This window comes from Aedes aegypti, chromosome 2 (genome assembly GCF_002204515.2).
Source record: "Aedes aegypti strain LVP_AGWG chromosome 2, AaegL5.0 Primary Assembly, whole genome shotgun sequence".
NCBI classification, from domain to species: domain Eukaryota; kingdom Metazoa; phylum Arthropoda; class Insecta; order Diptera; family Culicidae; genus Aedes; species Aedes aegypti.
In genome coordinates, this window is record NC_035108.1 from 140020785 (window position 1) to 140037016 (window position 16232).

The window sequence follows — 16232 nt, forward strand, 5'->3', positions numbered from 1 at the left end:
AAACATGATATGAATGTTTGACTGTGTTCTTCTACATGTTCAAAAATAGGGTTTTCCCAGCTTTCCACAAAACTGGACCTCTGCGTACCGATGTCGGTTCTTTTGCCAATCTGTCCCTCACTCGGGACGTCCGTTGCGCGTTTCTCCCCTCAGAACATTTATCAAAGCAATAAAATCAAAAGAGGAAGAAGCTCACGAAATATTTGGGATACCTGTCTTACCTTCTGAACACATCCGGCGAAGGAACCTTTATCCCTGAGGCTCATCGGCAGCGTGTGGATGTTGTGCACTCCGCCCAGGTACAAGCTGTGTGGCAACGAAAGATGCCAGAATCCGTTCGGCGAGACCGTCATCACTTCTGGCAGCTGATCGATCTGCAATGCGGAAACAGAGTAGAATGTATTCCATCGTCCTTCTTTTTTTGCGAAAAAAATATCAAGATGACAAAATCCGGGATAAAAAATGATGTAATGTGAGATGTAAGAGTGGGGGAAGATTTAATTGCTTAAACAATATGTTTTGTTTGGAAAAGATAACAGTCTTGGTAGTACGATAGTAATTGCTCTTGGGAAACAAAGCAATTAGAAAGATATATTTACATTCATGCATTCCTTAGATAGGATTCTTTGAAAAAATTGTGCAATGATTTAAAATATTAAACCTTAACATCAATCTTCTTAGTTTATGACTTTTGGACTTTTGACTTTTGACTCCAGGAAGATAAATGAGCACTAGTTTTTGCGACCCCATGTCATAGAGTTATCACGTTTGCATAATTCCAGCAGGTATATTGCAAAATAAGCCGAAAATTACAATAATGGCGCTTACTTCATTCCATTAGATTACAGCAGGAAATGCTGAAATAAATAAAATTATCTACAGGAATCCCTGATTTGGGATTTTCCCAAGCGAGTTTAGCTAGACCTTTCTCCAGGTACTCTAATAGGGATTCCATAACAGATTTTCCTAGTATTCCAATTGAGAATTTCACCCAAAAATTCTAAAACATTAGAATTTCTCATTCAACATTAGTTATTTTTCCAGGAATTTCTATTAGAAATCCTAGCAGGATTGTACCCAGGGATTTTATAAGGGATTCTCTAGGAGTTCTACAAAGAATTTTCCACAGAACAGCCTCCATGGATTCCATTACAAATTTCAACAAGAATTCCATCAGATTTCATCCAGAGTTGCTACACAAATTCATCCACGGATTGACCCTGTGTTTCTTACAGGAATGAGATGTCTCCAGAGATTCTTCAGAAACTTCCTACTAGAATTCTTCCTAAATCCCTTCAGAGATTCATACAGGCATTTTCAAGGATTTATCCCAACTATTCCTCTAGAGATTCCACTTAAAATTTCTCATTGAATCCTCAAAAGTTTTCAACAGAAGTTTAATTTCAGGTATCCTTCCAAAAGTTTATCCCAAGGTCTTTTAAGGAATCCCAATAGGAAATTCTACTGGCATTTCTTCAGAAATTTGTCCAGGAATACTTCTAGTGATTTTTCCAGCAGTTTCATCTGAAAGCCTCCAAAAATGCCCGCATAAGTTCTTCGAAAGATGTTTCTAGAAATCCTCAAAACATCCTCCATTGATTCAAGAGTTTTTTCTAGAGATTATTCCAGAAAGTGCCCAGGTTAGTCCTTCTGGAAACTGGGATTTTCTTGTTTTTTCCAGATTTCATTCAAAACTCTTTCAGATTTTATAGAAATTTTTTTTTATTTATTTTTTTTAGAATTTTGTTTCAAAAATACTTTTAGAAATTTCTTCAGAACTTCAATAAGAAGAAGAATTTCTATGGTCAATATTTTTTTTGTTATTTCTTTTTCAAAATTTTCTCCAAGAATTTCTACAGATATTTCTACAGTAATTACTCCTCGTATTTTTATAACTATTCTAAAATTGACTCCAGGGACTCATCCGGAGGTTCCTCCAAAAGATATTTTTGAGATTTTTCCATGAATACTTTCAGAGAATTCTCTTGAAATTCCTTAAAAGATTCTTCCAGACATTCCTATTAGTTTCATAGAATATTCAAGGGGTTAGGAGGATTATTTCAGCAGCTTCATCTTAAATTTTTAAGGATCTCCTGCCTGGATTTCTCCAAATTTCTTTTCATAAATTTCCTTAGCTTTATATTTTTTGCTGGGATCACTACTGTGATTCCTGCTGAAAATTATACCTATAAATATTCTTCTGAAGATTCCTCCTCATAATAATCCAGCAATTTCTCAAGTAATTCTTATTAGAATTACATTAAAAATAACTCAAAGAATCCGATTTCATCGAAAATTCTTGGTTTTGACAGAAATTATTATTTTTTTAATTATTTTATTTTAGAACTTTGTTTAATAATCCTTCAGAAATTCCTCCAAAACTTCATGCAGGAATTCAGCTAAATTTTCACATATTTTTTTCGTTAGCAAAAATAGATGTAAATGTTTCTTTTACCCGCACTATCTAGGGAAATGAACAATTCTACCCCATTACTCCGAATTCCATTACCCCGAATGTACAGAGCTGGTAGAAAAAAGTGGTTCCGAAAAAAGTCATTTTAGTGACCAGATTTCAAAAATAAGTGACTTAAAAGCAGACAACATGTATACGCGCCTCATATCAAGAGCTTGAGATCAGCTTGCCATGAGCGCACAAAAACAATCGCGCGCTTCAGCACGTGCTATGGTGAGACACATTTTTTTAGATCTCATGTAGCAATGTACTAGCTCAAACGATCACATCTGCACTGGCTCCTGCGCTGTCTCATGAGAAAATCTCAATGTGACAGTGCATTTGAGCCTCGCAGGCGATGGTTTCAGAAGCAAGGAAAAGGGATTCAACTATCAAAACTGCCCGTAACCAGTTTGAAAGGACTGACGTGGTTCAACACGGTTGAGGTTCTGGCATTTGAATTGAAAAACGTGTGTTGGCCACCGAAGAAGCATAGGCATAGAACGAAGTCGTATGTTTCCATAGGGTTATTGTACTAGGCAAACATAACTGCATAGAAGTACTCCTAGTAAGCGCATGTGACGAGCCTCACGAGATGTATCATGAGACTCGCTCACTATGATATATTTTGTACGTATCCGCATCTCGTGTCTCACATATTTTATGAGCTGCGATATGAAATGTTGCATGGCACACTAGCTCATTCAGGTATACATGAGAAACACGACACTCTGCTTAAAAGTGACTTTCGATTCTCGAAAAGTGACTAAAAGTGACTTGAAAACCGAACCGTAATCAATTTTATTTCAATTCTAATATACTGTTTTACGATCAATATCCAATATGACACTGTCATAATGACAGGGAATATTCAATATGATCTTCTGCAAATAGTTGGTCTACTTAAGTACCATATTTGGAAATTTTTATTGTAATTCCAAAATTTCATGATATTGACTACTTTTATTTCACACAGAAAAGTTAGCATTTACACAAATAATCCATTTTTAGCAGATTTTCAATCTCTTTAAAATGTTGTGTCTGTTATATCACCAAAGTATTGGTCTTTTATATCACCGAAGTATGGTTGATATAAGCTTAAGTGACATTGAAATATTCCATCAGTAAGTTTAATAGGAGGTACGTTTGGCAGAATGGACATTTAGCATATAGACGATAGGCTTAATAAGCTGTTCATCTGAGTTATGCTGTCAAAGAAGTTAATAGCATTAAGCTTCTGAATTTCAATCAAAATTACTTGGACACTTTCATGATTCACTTGACATTGGGGGTTATAGTTGGTCGATTGTAATAAAGTATGCAATGAAAAAATATCATATTTTTGCGCGTATTATTGTTAAATATAAAGTCTGTGACTTTCAAAAAACTTCCTGCCAAAGTGAATAAAAAAACCAAGATGAAGATGCGACACCCCACATTTATTGGACGAAAGCATGCATATTAGGGCGATTCAAAATTTAAAAAAGTTTGGCAATGCATTCTCCCATATCTTTCCTCACATCTTTACCATAAAAATAGTGTACTGTGAAATTTTCAGCTTATTCTGTAGTGATTTAAAGGTGACCCAAAAACAATGTAGGTTTATATAAAAGTTACTATGAACCAATACACGTGTTCACAAATTTGACGTTTGAGCGGTGCCGAATTCACTCGTTTCCATGGTCACATAAATAACACGGCACCGCTCAAACGTCAGATAGCGAATTCGTGAATCGATCCATGGAGAAATTTATAGAATGTTCAAAACACGTTAGTACTGTAATGTAAGTACAAACTTTTCATCCCATAGTGTAAATTCACCCTTTGAACCATACTGAAGGATGGAGAATCAAATTTGACAAGCGGTCAAAACGGCAAGACAAGTTCATTGCTAAATATTGTAAATAATGTATGAAATTGAATTATAAAATGATTTTTTTTTTATTCTGACACGAATGCACCTGTTCGGTGTAAAGTGTCGTTAATAAAACAAACAAACAAACAAACATACTGAAGGATGTTTCAGAAAAAAAACCCTTTTGAGCTTATTTTGCATGGGAGTTTTGTAAATGTTTGTAGGGCTTTAATCACATATGAAGCTTAATAATAGCAAACAAACTCACGAATAACTTTTCTTCTTTACGTCGAATTGAATTACTCTCTTGAGCAGATTTCATTATTATGGTTTAAAGAATGAGTTTCCACTATGGGATGATGAGTTTGTACAAACGTTCTAGTATTAACGTGTATTGAACATTTTTCAAAATTCGTCTATAGTAATTTCCATATAAACCTTCATCGTCTTTGGGCCACCTTTAATTTACCACCTTGAAAGCTGAAAATTTCCCAGAACAATAATTTTAAGAAAACTATGAAAGTAAAGATATGGGAGATTGTATTTTTAAACCTTTTCATATTTTGAACAACCCTAATGCATATGGAAATGAATTGTCGAAAAATACGAATAACGTTGTTTTAAGAATCCATTTAGATCAATTCATTTTTGGTTTGGTTTGCAAATAAAATGTGTACTGATAAGTACTCTCAAATAGAATATCATATAATTATTGCTTGTTTTGCGTTTTTGAAAATTTTGAGGAGCTAATGTACTTTATACCAGGATGGTTTGATTAATAAAACGAAGTTCGAAGAATAATAAGGATGAATATTTCAAAACGTAATGTACGGTAATAGCAGATAAACATCTAATTATCCACCACAAGGCATTAACATTTCTTTTTAATAAGAATTCACGAAATATTAAAAAAAAACTCTACATTTAAACCTTTTGTGAACTCAAACCATATTAATAATAACTTAGATACTGTTACAAATTACGTAAAACTCTATGGAAAATAAACTTTTTTCGAAGCTTTTTTCACACGAATCAATATTTTGATACTGACATGAGGTTGATCTGATGATAACCTAAATAATAAAAAAAATATATTCATAATTTTCTTCTCAAAATATAAGCTCAAAATGGTTGAAAAAAGTGACTTTTTGACGAAAAATTGACAGACGTCAAAAATGTGACGAAATCACTGAAAAGCTAAAAAGTGACTCGCTACCAACCTTGCAAATGTACCATTACTTCGAATTCCATCACCCTGAATGCCATTTCCCCGAATTTTCAATAAATTTAACATGATGATACTGATGACATTTCCCCATGATTTTGGAATTCGGGGAAATGTTATTCGGATGGGTCGATCGGCGATTTGGAATTCGGGGGTAATGGCATTCGAGTTAATGTCATTCGGGGTAATGGGATTCGGGGTAATGGGGTAGAATCAAAATGAACGGCTGTTGGTGGTAAAATGAACACTATACAAAACACGTGAGCAATTGGGTGTCCCAAAATTTCACTTTGTCACGAAACTTGGTGGCTCAACCTCCAAAATGGTAGCTTATCACAATCGAGCTTTTGTATGGGGGAACAGTAATAAATGACGTTTAGAGATTACCCCATCGAGATTTTTGGAAAATAATCCGAATTTCGTGAGTTATGCCTAACAAATATATCTAGTTCCACAAAATTTCGTAAACCTCATACTGCCCATAATTTCATGTTTGTCAAATTCGACTTTTTTTGTCAATTTCGAGTTAATATCACGAAGAGTCATCAAATACACACTTTCGATAAACTTACAAAAATCTGTGAGATTGTTCTACAAAATTCGAAAATATACCAAGTTGTTTTGTCAATATTTTCGAATGAAAATGTCCAGAAAATCAAAAGAGTCTGCCAAGAAACTCCCCATGACATTTTTCTAATATCTCATCGGGGTTCCGACAGGTATCTTGCCGTAAATCTTGAAAAGCGTGGAATTTGCTTACTATCCACAATGATATCAAAATTTCATTAAGGATTCAGCCATATATTTTCAACAACCGTTAAACAGTTTCTAACTATTACGAACAAGAATAACTGAAATTTCATTATCAATGAAGAAAAAATTACCCTTTTTCACGACGGTTCCATGGACCCCCTGATTAGTCGTGATGGCCCCCTAAGGGTCCGCGGACTATCGGTTGGAAACCACTGATCTAGAAAGTAACATTTCTGTCCTCAGTAAATCTTGAGTAACTTAAAAACACATTAAATTAGGGGTATAATGTCTTCAGTAAAGTTTTTCCTTACAAAACTTCCAATCTTTTCGTTAATGAAGAAGAATACAGGTGTCAAGTTTGAAACCCACTTTTGACGATATCAAAATGTGTTGAAAAAATCATAATTTTTAAACATTCAAAAAATGATTGTTTTAAATTTTTGTACAAAATATACATAGTTTTACCCCAATGGATCTGCAAAAACAATAAATAAAAACTATGTGTTTTATGCAATTTTACTGAACTAGAAATATTTGTTTGACATTACTCACGGAAATCGAGCTTATTTCAAAAATCTCGATGGGGAAACCCCTAAACCTCATATGGAAAAATATATTATATCCTCATCAGCTACATTTTGGAAGTTGAGCCCCAAGTGAAATTTTGGGACACCCTAGTGGAGAAAACAAATATTTTTGAAAAAAAAAACCCTTTGCATATGCGAAAATATAAACATAAATGATCGTAACCCATTCATCTCACTGATAAACCTCATGACCTCCGAGCTTAAAATTACATTGCTTTCAATTTTTCAACGTGGTTTTCTAAAATCTTATATTAAGTTGATGTTATCACTCCAGTTGACCACCGCATAAACCCCTTTATTCATGCTCTGAATTGCACATGCACGACAAAAACTTTGAAATTTGTTCTACACATTCAGATGTATCGTTTTTAATGTTTAGACTTTGGCATGACGTCCATTCGAATCTATGTGAAAAATCATAAATTTTAAGCTGTTGGATGATGATATTTTAAGATGTTCTGAAAATTATCATACAACGCCTTACCGCAACCGGTCAAAAAATGTTAAAATTTTTAAATTTATTATTTCATGACTTCATATCATACAAGCGTTGAAAGATTTGAATACGATGTGTACCAGTTCCTGCCAAAATTGGTTTCTGGAGTCCATGTGTCGTGTTTTACAATTTATTTGTTTTTTGCGTGGGTTCTTTTAGGGTTTTGATATCTCGAAATCGAGTTAGAAAACCATAATAAAAGTTACTTGGTTTGCATGGCTACCTCGATGGTCCCTTGGATCGCATTTGCACTGGTTTTGTGTTCTTTAACTCGATACCTCCTTAAATCGATGGTCCCTTCAGTATCGAGTTATTGAGAGTTGACTGTATTTTTTTCAGCTTCGTTCCTAGAAGTTGCCCAAGGGTTCTTTAAAAATAGTCCGAACATGTTCGTTTCCAAAAGCTAGGAAAAGTTAGAAAATTTCGGAGTACTCTTCTTCTTTACAGAATTGTAGCTTCTCTTCCTTGTCAATTGGTCATAAATGAACTTAATTCCCAAATTAGGTTAAGGTGATTATAGAACAAAGCCACACCTCAAATTTTCAAGAGCACAAGACTTGAGAACCAAACAGCGCTACGCGTTGAAAATTTATCCCATTGGTCACCACCAGCAAGCAAGTAATTTGATTGATTTTCAACGCGAACTGTTGTCAGATTCTCCAGTCTGGTGCACTAGAAAATTCGAAGTTTGGCTTCGTTTTATAATCACCTTAAACACATTGTGCACAACTTTGCGGTAGAATTTGCAATATATTATTTTTGTATTGAACATATAAACGTAACAGAAAACTGTACAGTACATTAGTGACACAAACAAAAATATGGCAATGTCCAACTTAAAAGGTTACATTATATTTGCAATGGACTGCACATATGCCCATGGACAAGTAATGTACCCACCTTTAAGACTGCCAGTCGAGATGTTCTGGAAACCTTGATTGTGTGCCATTGACCCATCGTCAGAGGAAATTCGCTTCTGTAATGAAAAAAATAATAAATAAATAATTATTCCATGTTAATTATTTTACAGAAACAAAATATTCCAGAAGTTCAACTGAAAGAAATCTTAAATAAGAAAGGATGGTCAGATTTATGGAATTGTGTGACAAGCCATAAAGTTTTATTCACTACACAGATCTACGAATAAAAGTCATATTTCTCCGAATGGTGCTTGATTTGATCGTTAGACTGCTGCCTAGATCCCGAACTAGAAGCCTCACACATCGTTGAGATACTGACGTCGTCCAGATTTTCACTTCCGCTGCCACCAGTAGTTGAATCCGTTTCCATTTCGGTCACCACGAACATTCCTTTCGGATTCGATTTATTTTCATCGTTTTCCTGCGGGTACATTTCTATATCGGTCAATGTCGAACAGGAATCTATTGATGATGATTCCATGGCTAATGAATGTGGACTTGCTTCCTCCGCGTGTGATGGTGGCGGCTTAGTGATGGTTGAACACATTGACGGTTTTTGAAGTGAGGATTCAATCTGACCCAATTCTGCTGCTTGTTGGGATAATCCTAGGAATACCAGTGATTCGCTTTCGTGTGGATAACGTGGGAACTGATTCGGACATAATTGTTGTTCATAGGGTAATTTATCTGAAATTTCACTAAATTTACGTTTTTTGACATCCATAACTGCAGGGAACTGAGCGTGAGATTTTAGGACGAAATCAATAAATAAACCAACGGCTGAGCCTGCTTAGATTAAATAAATGGATAAAAAGATTGAAAAATTTGGTTGAATCAAGTGAAAACGTCTTTGTAGGTTGTCTCTTGGCTTGATCCTCCCATCTTTAAGCGTGACATAATTTTTGCATGACTCCTTAGTCACATCCTGTAATTTCATTATTTCGAACATTTGAACACCCTCGTTAATCATTTGACACCCCATTTTACGGCACAACACTAATTTTTTTTAAAGAAATTTGTCAAAGTTTAGTATCCTTATTGTTTAAGAATAATGTACAAAAAGGCTACCAAAACCATTATGACCATATAAATATGTTCAACATTCGCGCACTTACTGTTTACTGCTAAACTTCCTAATATCTCAAAGTTGTAACTCTGTAAAGCACTGCTTCATATCCGTATCATACGCGATAAAATTTAATTGTTTCCCACCACAGACCGCCTCTATTACGTAAATACAGACTGGATGCTGTGTGTAGTAACATGGTTTATCGTCCGAGTTTTACTGTGAACCAACAAAGCTGTAATGGAAAAGCACTTGCAACGCCATATCGAACCCATTCCAAAGCCCTGCTCTGAAGCACCTCTTTATAAAGAACCTGAGGGGCCAGGTATCGCACCAAAACAACGTACATACCCAAAATTCATGTTCGCACTGCTTGTCTGGCACACGGTAAAACATAAACTTTTTAAACCTTCTTTGCCAGCATTTGGTAGAACGTGCTTACAATCGTTTTTTCCTACCTGAAACCACTAGTTTAACAGTGATTCGATATGGTTTGCCGGCTGTTGGCCATAGGGTAAGTGTTCCTTTAGTTGTGGGTGTTCCTATAGTTGCGGTAGACCGTTTTCACTGATTTTATTATATTAGCCACCGAACCGACACAGCCAATCGACGTATTGACTTGTTGATACACGGAATAGTAAAAAAAAGCGTTCAAATTGCTTCAAAACTGATGAAATATCACTAAAATTGCTAAAACTTTTCTTACCTGTACCAATAGTTGCGGTAAAGTGTTCCTATAGTGGAGGATCCCATAAGAAAACAACGGATACCGCAACTATAGGAACACAAATTAAAAATTTACCGCAACTAAAGGAACAGTGTACCAATAGTGGAGGTATTATTTTTCACTGACATGGCGTGGATTACTGCGATTAAATCATTTTTCTCATTAAGTCAAAGGTTGTTCCTTCCCGTTACAACATTAACATGTACATTAATTGCGCTTTTTGAATTTAGACGGTTAAATGAAGTAGAATCGTGCTTAGTACCTCCACTATTGGTACATCTACCCTATTTCTGTGTGGTCGTCTAGTTGTGACCAATGAACAATAATGACTATCGGCGTTCCCTACACCCTATCTAGCATTTTCAGCTCATAACAAAAATCGGATAGATACTACCTTTTTCCGAATTTAGTGTACGTAGTAAGATTATTCAATATAAAATTTTACTAATATAATTTTGGTAAATTTTCAGTACTTAGTTTTGAAAAATGACCTTTTAAAGAAAATGATTTATATATTTAAAAAATGCAATTTTAATATGCGATTTAAGCTGGAAATGCTCTATAGTGAACTGCATGTGAACGGTACTAACCACGCTAGAAGTGGGCTGTTCCGAAGCCAGAGGCGACAAAAATGAAACCATTAAACGCTGGCTGGTCTACCGGACGATGATGATGGCCCTTGTCGTTGGTGCCAGCCACTGAGATGATTTTTGCCGTTTAGATTCTAAATTTATTGTAGCACGGCTTGAATTGCTCTATTGGAGACTACGGCACTGGAGTGCAGAACGCACTTGCAAACCGAAGTTGGAAATGATTTATAATGGTACGTCCTACTGTGTCGTAATCGGCTGATGAAGGACTCAGAAGGAAATTGAGGGGAAGTTGCGTCAACTTTTAGAAAATACATGGAAGCTCTTCAAATTACGAGAACTGTTCAGCTTGAACTCTTCTTGAGTACGTACTTTGCCAAAAGTACTCTTTAAATCAGAATTGTGATGCTTATGAGAACACGTTCAGAGAATGAAATAGTTCGGTCAATAATGATGGATTATTTTCCGCCAGTTTCAGAATTGCAATGTATGAACATGGTTTAACGGCGATGATTATTAGGCTGGATTTGTGACGTTACACTACCGAATTCACTGCTCAACATTGCACTTAAGGACACGATTAGGAAATTTGGTGGCACTCTCATCACAAGGAATATTCAGCAAGACCAAGCTGAGGATCGTGGGTTCAAATCCCACTAGTGGTGGTTTTTTTTTCGTAAAGGAAACTTTCTCAACTTCCCAGGGCAAATAGTATCTTCTTGTCTGTCACAAGATATACACATGCAAAAATGATCAATTGGCAAAGAAAGCTCTTAGTTAATAACTGTGCAAGTGCTCATAAGAACATTAAACTGAGAAGCATGCTCTGTCTCAGTTGGGGCGTAACATCAAAGAAAAAGAAGAAAAATGTTAAAAATCTCAGTAAAGGTAAAAGTAACATTTGATAAATCAACCTTCTATCTGGTTTTTAATTAGCAAGCATTCGTTTTATATTATGCCTTCTTCGTAGAAAATATGCAATTCGTAACACTTTTTTTCTCATTCAACTGCGATGCACAACTAAAACTTATAAGCCAATTAAAATGTAGCCTTGCCCCAGATTCCACTTAATCAGCAGCAAATCAGTCGATTGAACCTATGCAAACACATAATCAACATAATCAGGAAACATCTCCATTCCCTATTTATTAGCCCGACCCCTATAATCCTCTGTCTCCAGTGCCGCACGTCCTAATCTGTCGTCATTAGTTATCATACCGCATGGCTTTAATTATGTCATATACGAAGTGGAGCGGTCGAATGTTTTTGTTTGAACATCATTATGAGAATAAGCCTCATCCAGCATTCAACCATGCAACATGCACTGTTGGACCGTAGGTGGATGCTGCTCGGGCTTGCCATTCATATATTCTGTATCCTTTTCTCATTGGCGTAACCGACTTCTGAGCTGAAGGGGCGACAATCACTCAATATAAAGTTATGTTCTTAACGTAATATTTTAGTGTTGAAATAATCATTCACATAGTGTGTCTATTATGCCCCTAATCTTCCTATATCATAAAAAATGTTCACTTTATAAAATGAACAGTCCTTAAATGGCAGATAGCCATGGGCGGCATGAATTCACTCTCTGTATGTAGATGTATGCGCTAAATTTAATAAATATTCTTATAGAAATAACATCTACCAAGAGGGGCCAGAAACTTAAACCAATCTACACCACTGCTTTCCCATTCACATAAACCAGGAAGCCCCAAAATTTATTCCGGAGCCGCTAAATTAATACATGCACGATACCGTACCCCTCCGATAAGTGCGAGAGGCGAGTCATGCGATACGTACCTCACTGTTGCTGGCCCGCTGCCAAGATCGAAAGTGAACTCCACGTAGCCCATGTTGAGGCACAGCGAGATGTAGTCCCCGTACTCGTGGTGGCCACTGTACAGCAGCAGCCCGTCCTCCAGAAGGGGTTTGATGATAATCTGTTTCCAGGTTTTCAGAGGGTTTTATGCGTTGTTTGATGTTGCGAGATGATTGAATGGAGGCGTCGAGATTGGTATGGTTTGGTGCCGATTGTTTCCGGTTTTGAACATGAATTTCATCGTTTTGGGGCGATTTGTGATTGTTGTGTATGACGTATGAACGATGGAATTATTATATTATGCGGAATGTATCGAAGAGGTTCATGGAAAGAGAAGATAATACGAGATAGTGTGGATTAGTAATTTTGAATGTAGCTACGATAATTTCTAATAGAGAATTTATGTGTTTGGTTCTTCAATTACATTGTTTGCTTCTAGATCCCTGGTCGGTTAAATTAAAATTCCTAATAACGAGGGTCATATTTGATTTTTTTTTGTCGAATCCCTCCCACGGTGTGCTGATACACACATATTAACGGGCTTGCATGAACCTCCGATATTTTTTCACTAATATTTAGCGTTGGTAGTCAAAAGAAGCTTGCGATGTACATAATAAAATTTTTTTCATTGGCAAAAAATTAAAAACAGTCGAGATTTGTAATTTTGATCTTTTTTCATGCATGGAGAGTATCAGAGTTACACTCATTTTGATGAATTTCAACAGCCTCAAAACCTATTTGACAATTTTGAGTTAAATTTCTAACAAAAACGGCATAGCACACGCTTCTACTCTTATGTAATATAGCGCACACAAATGTTGAAACAGGATTTTCGCACTATTTTCGCATGGCAAGAGTCCTCAATGTTGAGCACGAGCACAGTTGAACATACAATTCGCAAATACTACTCCGTGATTGACCACAACAATCGAAGTAGCACGGAGGTTTAATGAATGGGGCTTGGGATTAGCTTACTATTCTCAATGTGCACATATCAAGAGCTCAAATTTTAAAAGTCAATAACTGCGCAGGCCACATCCTTACGGCCATTTGGGAAGAGAAGGATTGAGAGTTAGACAACCATTGTTGCTAGAGACCAAAAATCTTCTGCATCTCAACAGTTGCCACTGGAAGGATATTGGGTTAGTGGGAAAAGGATCTGCGAGTTACCTATGGTTGGTGAAACGATCCATGATATATTCACTCCTAATCGAATTCGCGATATAAATCGATAACAGCATTGTATGACAAACTATTTAGATTTGTGCTTTTGAAATTTTATGGTATGCCTTAGATTAATTTTCACCTTAATCGAGGAAGATGCGTACATATATGAAAAAAACAAGGTTTAAAAACTTTTTTATAATTGGAGAGCGTGCAAAAATTATGTCAGGTCATAGATATAATTTCTGCACGCTTCCCAATTATAAAAAGTTGTATTTTCGAGTGTTTTAATATTTATCACCTATTATTTATTACAAGTATCGGATACAAAATACCACAAGGCATTTTTCATAACTTTACGGCACTAGGTACCGACATCAAAGTTTTATAGTTTCGATCGATTTTGATGATTTTTTTTTAGGAAAAATTACAAATGGATTATATATTTGATTCCAGCTTTGGACACCTTCTGGATACTGGGTTCGCCGTAGAGTGGGACGAGTTCGTGATTCAACCTTCGCCGCCACACACCGCCGTAACACTGCTACCTAGGCGATCCCTGTCGCGATCAGCCCCACCAGCTGGCATGTACTTTGTCTTGGACGCATTCACCACCAGTCCAACTTTTGCTGCCTCGTGTTTCAGGCGGGTGTACAGGTCTGCCACCTTTTCAAATGTTTGGCCGACAATGTCCATATTATCCGCAAAGCAAACAAATAGCCTGGATCTCGTAAAAATCGTACCTCGGCTGTTAAGTAGTCCCCGGCGGGATCCAAACAAACTGGAATGTTCGCTTGAAACCTTCACACAATTTTGCACACCTTCCATCGTCGCTCTTATCAGTCTCGTGAGCTTCCCGGGAAAGCTGTTCTCATCTATAATTTTCTATAGCTCTACGCGGTCGATACTATCGTATGCCGCCTTGAAATCGATAAAAAAGTGATGCGTTGGGACCTGGTATTCACGACATTGTTGGAGGATTTGCCGTACAGTAAAGATCTGGTCCGTTGTCGATCGGCCGTCAACGAAGCTGGCTTGATAATACTTTGTAGGCCGCATTTAGAATGGTGATTGCTCGAAAGATCTAACGATCTAACTTGTCGCCTCTCTTGTAGATGGGCCTTCCTTCCACTCCTCCGGTAGCTGTTCTGTTTCCCAGATAGTAACTATCAGCCAATGCAGACAAATGGCCAGCCTCTCTGGGCCCATCTCTATGAGTTCTGCTCTGATACCATCCTTACCAGCAGCTTTATTGTTCTTGAGCTGGTGAATGGCATCCTTAATCTTCCTCAAAGTGGTGGCTGGGTTGGTTTCCATCGCCCGCAGCGCCATTCAGGTGTTCGTCGAAATCTGCTTTCACCTTTCGTCACCTCACGCTCATCCGTCAAAATGCTCCTATCCTTGTTCCTGCACATCTCGGCTCTCGGCACGAAGCTGCCATGGGATGCGTTGAGATAAAAACTTACGTGTTTCTTGAGACTAGCACAGCTATTACATCTCCTCGCACTCCGTCTCCTCCAGGCGGCGTTTTTCGCCCGAAAGAGGCGGGTCTGCTGTTGCCGTTTCCGTCTATAACGTTCTGCCGGGTCCCTTGTTGCAGCATGACCTCTCGCGCTGCATTCTTCTCCTCCATAATCTGCATACATTCCTCGTCGAACCAATCGCTCCGTCGACTCCGTCCAACGTACCCGACGTTCCTCTTAACTGCATCGATAATGGCTGCTTTCACTGCTCTCAGCAGTCCTCTAAAGGGGCTTTATCTAGCTCCTCTTCTTCCGATAATGTAGCCTCGAGGTGCTGCGCGTACGTAGTTGCGACATTCGGTTGCTTAAGCCGCTCTAGATCATACCGGGGTGGCTGTCGGTACCATACGTTGTTGGCGACGGAGAGTTTTGGGCGCAGTTTAACCATCACCAGATAGTGGTCAGAGTCGATGTTAGCGCCCTGACGTCGATAATGCCGGTGAAGTGTCGTCTATCAATCAGAACGTGTGATTTTGTCTGCTGTGGTGATCTACAGGTGTTTCGGTATGAAAGGCTGTGCTGGAAGTAGGTGCTACGAATGGCCAAATTCTTGACGGCGAAATCAATTAATTGTAAGCCGTTTTCGTTCGTCAGCCAGTGGGCACTGAACTTTCCAACAGTCGGTCCTCCTCCTGGCCAACCTGAGCGTTTAGATCTCCTATGATGATTTTAACTTCGTGGCTTGGGCAGCTGTCGTACTCGCGTTCAAGCAGTGCGTAAAAAGCGTCTTTGTCATCATCAATCCGTGGATCTTCAGCACGTCGGCGGTATGCGTGTGCTCCCGACGAAGTTGAGAGATTTACAGTTGCAGGTACCGAGCTTCCAAACGCTAGTCCTTTCACGTCGCTGTGGTCTTCGCCGATTCTCTCGTTGATTATTTCTTGCTTGATTTTTTTTTACAGATGGCTTGCAGGGCCTGACCGGAGGACCATTCCCCCTAAATGTTCGGAGGACCATAGTGCGCAGTTTAGCTTAGAGTCCTTCTCTGGCACTCTGACGATGATCAGCCGCCCCTGACATGGGGAACAGACGCTGTTGTGAGTCGCTCTTAA

General features: G+C 37.7%; 1 protein-coding gene across 1 annotated transcript in view; it reads right to left on the reverse strand.

Annotated features, from left to right (window-relative positions):
- Window positions 1-16232, reverse strand: part of LOC5578284 (pikachurin) — a 783038-nt gene that overhangs the window by 43820 nt on the left and 722986 nt on the right. The window contains exons 12-14 of the mRNA XM_021842555.1: window positions 12475-12614; window positions 8269-8344; window positions 222-374 (exon numbers count right to left, since the gene is read on the reverse strand). Coding sequence (XP_021698247.1) covers window positions 222-374; window positions 8269-8344; window positions 12475-12614 — 369 coding nt within the window. The remainder of the gene's footprint in view (window positions 1-221; window positions 375-8268; window positions 8345-12474; window positions 12615-16232) is intronic.